At 35.0% G+C, this 7,340-nt stretch overlaps 1 protein-coding gene across 1 annotated transcript; it reads right to left on the reverse strand.

Moving 5' to 3' along the window:
• Positions 1-1,200: 1,200 nt before the first annotated feature.
• Positions 1,201-2,148, reverse strand: LOC102849186 (olfactory receptor 52A1-like). Its single transcript, XM_006885680.1, has one exon. It carries the CDS (start codon positions 2,146-2,148, stop codon positions 1,201-1,203), a length of 948 nt encoding a protein of 315 aa, XP_006885742.1.
• Between the last annotated feature and the right edge of the window lie 5,192 nt (positions 2,149-7,340).

Consider the following 7,340-nt stretch of genomic DNA (forward strand, 5'->3'; position numbering starts at 1 on the left):
ACATTAGAGTATAACCTGTAGTTAATTAGTACTTATTATTTTTTTATTTAATTTGTTTGTGTCTGTTTTCATGATTGGTGTTGGTCTTACACCTTTATTAGTTTTATGGATTACAATTGTATTGTCCTCATAAGGTAAATCAAGAATTACTTTTTTTCTCTATGTATTCCTCAATAACTTTCAAGTTTGAATTTGTTTAAATGCTTGATAAAACTTGCATGTCAAATCTATGTCTCAAAAAGTTTTATTTCTGCTTTGCCATGAATTTGGATATGGTATTGTTATTTGGATATTTCAAGAAATGTGTTTCTTTTATTTAGGTTATTGATATTACAGGAAATAATTTATTGAAAGAATGAATTTTCATTTTAATGTTTGTAGTGTTTAGTGATATTTTCTATTTTATTACTTATTCTTGTCTTTTCTGACTTACATTTTTTCTATGTATTACTATTTCTGCCTTATCCTTAGTGTGTAGGTTTTTCTACTCTTATTTTATACTTCCATCCATTATGTTTGATCCTACTCTCTCCTTTTCTTCACTTCTGAAGGAAGTAGTTTAGCCCATTGGTTTACTTTATGCAAACAAAAATTAACAAAACCAGTTTCCATATAATACACAATTATCATGGAAACACAAAATGGATCTTACACTTGACCCATTTAAGAGATAATATAATTCTTAACATATTTTGAAAAAAAGTATGTCCTCCTACAATAACTTATTTAAATTTAAATTAAATTATAAAACTTATATAAAATCCTAAAGTTTAAGATATTAATCGACTGTCATTTTAAAATTCCATAAGCTAATAGGAAAAAAATTCACAGTAAGGTCCAAACATGTTGTAAATACAAGTAAAATTGCAGCAAGATTACTGCTTAAAGAGAAATTTACAAATTAAATCCACATATTTAAAGACAAATATGCTTTAAAATTTATAAAATGTCATATGATGAAATTTAAAAAATAGAAAAAAAATTTAAGGAAGGAAATGATAATGGTAACAACAGGGGAAAAGAATAAGTATGTATAGATTAAACTCACTATAATTTATATTATCCAAGATATAGTTGTGCAACAAATGCAAATTAGATTAATCATAATGACTGAGATTCCATGCTATAAACATGCAGTCTAACAAATTTCCATCTTTAGTAAATCACATATCATTACTATGACCACAAACTTTTGATGTGTTATTGAGATTTATTATTCAGAAGAAAAATCTGTGCCACCCGCTTGCAGATTACTTTATTTTTTATACCATAGACAATAGGGTTGAGTGCAGGCGGCACGAGTAGGTAGATGGTAGACAGAAGAATGTGGGTAGAGGGAACAACATGCCCAAAACGGTGGCTGAAGAATGAGAAGAAAGCAAGAATATAAAACTCAAGAAAGACAAACATATGTGGCACACAGGTGTTAAAAGCTTTGAGCCGTGCCTCTTTTTGAGGTAGAAGAAAAACAGCCTTGAAAATAAGGACATAGGAAACAAGGATAAAAACCATGTCAAATCCCAGGATCGTAAAGCCAACAAAGAGACCACATATTTTATTGACACGAATGTCTTCTGCAGCCAGCTTGACCACAGCCATGTGCTCACAGTAAGAATGAGCAATTACAGTCGAATGGAAAAGATGAAGTCTTTTGATTAGAATGGGTAGGAGACCAACCAGCACTGTTGCCCTGATGGCCACCACCACCATCATCCAAACCAGCACAGAAGGTGTAAGGATAGATGTGTGTCTTAACGGGTCACAGATAGCAACATAGCGGTCAAAGGCCATTGCCAGCAGGATACCAGATTCCATGCACTGTAAAGTGTGGATGAAGAAGAGCTGAACTAAACAGGCATTAAAGGCCATGGAGAAAGAGGCAAACCAGAAGATAGCCAACATCTTGGGAGCAATGGCTAAACAGAGCCCAACATCAGTGGCAGCCAGCACTGCCAGGAAGATGTACATGGGCTGATGGAGGCTGCGTTCTGCAGGAATGACGACCAGTAAAATTATGTTTCCCAGAAGAGCTACCACACACACTGCCAAGAAGGAAAAGCCAATCCAAAATTGTACATGCTCTAGTCCAGGAATGCCAATCAGAGTCACTGTCTTGGGGTCCAGATATGACAAGTTGAAGGATGCCATGGAGATTAGTGATATTTCTTCTCATCTGTCATTCTGAAAACTGCAGAAGAAGATGTAATGGTAAATAAAATAAAACAAACAAAAAAGCAAACCACATGATATCATTATCATTACAATATACTGTATATTGAACAAATACTTATTGTTTAACATTGTAATTTTAACACATGATCCTGAGGTTTATATACCTGTGAGTATAGTAGATGCAAATACTTTTGTAATACCTTCACTACAGCCAATTTTAGAAGTTCGAAAAAGGAGAAGTCTCAAAATTTCTCACTTAATTCTTGTGGAAATGTGAACCATGATTCAACATTATTCTTTTGTCTCTTTCATGAGCTCTGGACTGTACTGCCTGACAAGGCACTATTACCCTTTTCTTCAATTATGTTTAGATTCTAGTCCAAATTTAGTACATTTGCAATTTACCCTGGGATCTGTGAAGTCCCTAAAGAGATTCTGTTCCTGTAGTCCTTTCATGCATCAATGCATAGTCCTTTGAGAGCTTCCAGGCTCTTTCACTGCTCATCATCCCAGAGATGTTTATTCTGTGGCCATTCATTAGGGTTTTCTATTTTTTCCTGAGTCTTTGGAATGGATTTTGACAAGGGGTTTGTTGGGGAAGAGTTGGCTTTTCTTATATTCACTCACGCTTTTATCAAAATTATCAAACCTACATGACAGAGCAGTAAGTGTTGTTTTAGAGATTTAAAGAGAAAGGTAAACTTTCAAAGGATGACAGGTGGTTGGTTTACTCATCTACCTTTAGGATTTAGAGTGAATATATTGAGTAGAAAAAGGAAAGAAGATAGATGATATTTCTATGGGGATTTAAGGGATTAAAAAGAAATATAAACATATATATATACACATACACACACATACACACATATATAGAGAGAGAAATAAGCAGAGTTCAAGAAGGAACAAAAAACATGACAGATTTTGCTTAAAAGTAAAATCTGATTAGTTAGTCATAGCCTGATTTTGGACTAACATTATTTTGTTTTGTTTCTCCAGAAGTCTAGGTCAATGAATCAATGTTTTTATATTTTAGTTAAGTTTTTGTATCTCTCTGTTTTGTTTATTACAGATTTATTGTTCTTTTTAACTCTGAACCACACCACAACTCCATGCTGTATGACTGTTGTACAATGAAATGTCTACGATTAATTATCTATAGTTTGAATCTCAAGGTTCTTTTCAATAAAATACCCAGCTCTGGGTATTTCAGTAAATACCCAGCTCCCTAGCACTTCAATATTATCCAAATTTGAAATGAGGTCTCTTTTAGAAGACTACAATTTCAAATGCAACATACATTTACCTCCATTTGGTATCACTCTTAATTGGTGGGAGAAAGAAGGACAATCTCCTCCTGTATAACTTACTGCCTCTGAAAACCTTCCAGAGGTTTAGCTATTAGTTGCACCAGAAACTCCTTAATATCTGAACCATTTGGCTTATTTTCTCTAATTTGTCCCTCTCTTAACACCTATCATCATTACTTCCTTTTATCTGGTCACTCTCTATTTCTGTATCTCTCTAAAGGTACACCTTTAGAAAATATCATACCTATATACGTATACTACTTTAAGCACTTTTACAGGACTTTCACCAGCATTGTAATCATCAATATGAATTGAAGCTCAATATCAAGAAAACAAAGATTTTCACCACTAGGCCAATTGACAACATCATGATAGATGGAAAAAAGACAGAGGTTGTTAATTTCAGCTTGTTCAGTTCCACAATCAATACTCTTGGCACTTCCAGTCAGGAGATCAAAAGAAAATTGCATTAGGAAAATCTGCTGTCAGTGGCTTATCAGTTGCTGAAAGACAACAATTCCAGTCTAGAGACTAAGATGTACCTGATGCAGGACATGATCTTTGTAATTAATTGCTACATATATGAGAGCAGGACAATAGAATATATGAGAGCAGGATTATAGAAGAAGAATGAATGCCTTTGAATTATTGTGCTAGGGAAAAGTATTGAACATACCACGGACTGCCAAGAGAATAAAAAATCTGTCCTGGAGAAGATAATACCAAGCTGCACCATGGAGGTCAGGATTTTGAAGCTTCATCTCACATACTTTTGATATGTTGCCAGAAGGAATAAGACCTTAGAGAGAAATATCATACTTGGAAAGGTGGATGGATAGTGCAGAAGAGGAAGACCTGGATTAAATATTAACTCAATGATGGAGTAATAAGATTAGGTGTGTCAGAGAGAGTGATATTGGCTCAGAGTAGAATAGGGTTCAGAGCTATTGTGTACAGGGTCCTTTGAATTGCAGGTGACTCAATTGTGCAAAACAATAGCAACAACAATTATTTTATATGACTATATGATAGTGATAAACTGAGATATCTTTGGTTGTGATTTTGTAACAATAATAATAAATAGTCTGTTTAAATTAGTGGATACAAGAGGTTATTTCCAGTCACTTACTAATAAGACAGATGAAATGCAATAGCAAAAGTACTTTATTGCAGATCTGGGAGACTAGAGAGAAGTCTCTCAAAAATTGCTTCCCTGTCTAAGGATGGTTATTGATTTTTATACTTAGATTAGGTATTAATCTACTTAACATATTATTATTGCTCTGGTGGCCTACTGGCAAGAAGCTGAGCTGGAATCCTGAAGGTATACAGTTTAAAGCCACCAGCTGCTCCTTGGAGAAGGATGGGCAATCCTCTCCCATGTGAATAAATGTCTTTGAAAACCCCCACAGGGTCAGTTATGAGTTGGGTCCTACTTGATTGTACACAAGAACAATAAAGTGATACTTCAATGTTATATTCAAAAGAGTAGTAACTTCTTACTAAACTAATAGTACTAAGCACTAATAAAAGAGTAGTTTCCTAATAAACAAGTAGTTTACTATTAAACAAAAGTAGTCTACTATTAAACTCCTAATGACTAGCAATTGCTGTTTTGTGTTGTCAAGTCACCTACAACTCATCGCTGACAGACAATGGCAAAGGACGTGCTGACAAAGAAGATCAATCAGAACTGGTTTTGACAAAGACTGGCAATATAGCAATAGAAATCAACCCTCCAGGAATGGGGGGCTACATGACAATAAAAACAGTCAGTCAAGGAATGTGGCAAAAAAAGACTCAAGAAAAACATAAATGAGATGGTCAAGGTCACAATATCCATTAAAAGGAATACACCATCAACTGTTTAAACTCCACTCCCTGCTATAAAAAGATATATAAACTTTTTTGCAAGATAAAAACAGTCAGTCTGTCCTGACCTGTTCATAGGCTGTTATGAATATCTAATAAACCTCAGTTTCTTTCTTGTTGGTATTTGGTGTCTTTCTTATATATCAGAGTCAGAACTTTCTAGTTCTTACTAGAAGAGGCCCCTGGACCTCTTTTGGAAATCATCCCCCTGACATAGCAACCCTATGTACAACAGCTGTGAACCCTGCTCTATCCTGAGCCAACCTCACCATCTATATTTGAAGTCTCAGCCTCATTTGCCATATATGTTAGTCTACTCTAAGTGTGCTCTACTGTACAGTCATTAGTAAATAGACAACTTGAGGTACAGTTTACATATGGCTGAGAAAAATGTAGTTCGAAAAGATAAACTTTTGTTCAGGAAAGAGGCATTCTCTTTTCCCAGTAAACAGCCTAAGGAAATCTGCATGACTATAGAGAAGTTTTGGATGCAAGAGTGACATCCACTTTCTAAATAACATGCCTCCCAAAAACCTATGAACTTCAAGAAATGTCAATAGTCATAGAGGGGCTTCAAGCCTTTTGTTTATACAGTCGCTGTGAGTTGTGCTGTACTCAAAGGCAATCAACAAAAACAACAACAACAAAAAAGTTCAACAGGATCTACGGAACAAACAAACGTTAATTAGATGTTTAACCAGTTGTGCAGGCTGGAATCCAGGATGCCAAGTTTTTAGAGTTTTATTATGTTTCAAAAATCATGTATTTAATACCACTCTACCATTGTGTTAGGATCAACTCAGTGGCAACAAATGTAGATTTTTTAAAAAAATAATTTAAGATAGTTTCAAAGTATAAATATTACTGAATGCAAGGAGTTCTTTCCAAGAGTCAATTGTCAATAAGGCACATGGATTGTAATATCCAAAGTACTTTATTACAGATTTGGGAAAGTGGTGAGAATCTTCTCAAAAAACTGCTCCCCCTACCTAGGATTAGTTCTTATAGTAAGGTTAAATATTAATATATTTAATGTGTTACTTTTGTCCCTTAAAGTAGCAAGATTTCTACATTTAAATAGATCAGTTTACACATAGTTACTAGTAAACAGATAACTTAAGAAACAGATGACACTTTTCTGAGAAAAACATTTTTGAAAAGGCAAATGCTAATTCAGGAAAGATGCAGTTTCCTTGCTGGTAAACAGGAAGCTTAAAGTACTTTACATGACTAAAGAAAGGAGGGGGACCAAAATTCTAGGGCAAAGTAATCAGTTTTGCAGGCTGGAGGCAACTGATGTCAGTTTTATAATTGATGTCAGTTTATTAACTGACATGTTTGGATAATCCTGAATATATTAATACTACCTAATCATAAACACCAAAAGAAGATGGAAGGAGTACACAGAGTCACTGTATCAGAAGGAATTGGCTGACACAGAGGAATTTAATGAAATAACATGTGAGCAAGAGCCTACAGTGATGAAGGAGGAAGTTCAAGTTGCTCTGAAGGAATTGGCAAAAAAACAAGGTTCCAGGAGTTGACAGCATGCTAATTGATTTATTTCAACAAACAGATGCTGCCCTGGGTGTGCTCACTAAGTTGTACCAAGAAATCTGGAGGACAACCAGCTGGCCAACTGACTGGAAGAGATCGATATTTGTTCCTATTGCAAAGAAAGGTGACCCAACAGAGTGGAAATTATCGAACAATATCATTGATATCACATACAAGCAGGATTCTGCTGAAAATTATCCAAAAATGTTTGGAACAATGTGTCAACAGAGAACTGCCAGATGTGCAGGCTGGATGTAGAAGAGGTCGTGGTAGTAGGGATATTATAGCTAATGTTAGATGGATCTTGGCAGAAAGTGGAGAATACCTGAAGAATATCTATCTGTGCTTCATTGACTATGCAAAGGCTTTTGACTGTGTGGATCACAACAAGCTATGGCTGACTCTGAGAAGAATGGGAATCCCAGAACATTT

This window comes from Elephantulus edwardii, unplaced genomic scaffold (genome assembly GCF_000299155.1).
Source record: "Elephantulus edwardii isolate Elephantulus edwardi_28Jun2011 unplaced genomic scaffold, EleEdw1.0 scaffold00044, whole genome shotgun sequence".
Classification (NCBI taxonomy): domain Eukaryota; kingdom Metazoa; phylum Chordata; class Mammalia; order Macroscelidea; family Macroscelididae; genus Elephantulus; species Elephantulus edwardii.

Bases quoted from the DNA above. Each gene is read 5' to 3' on its own strand.
- LOC102849186 (XM_006885680.1), bottom strand. From the start codon at position 2,148: ATGGCATCCTTCAACTTGTCATATCTGGACCCCAAGACAGTGACTCTG.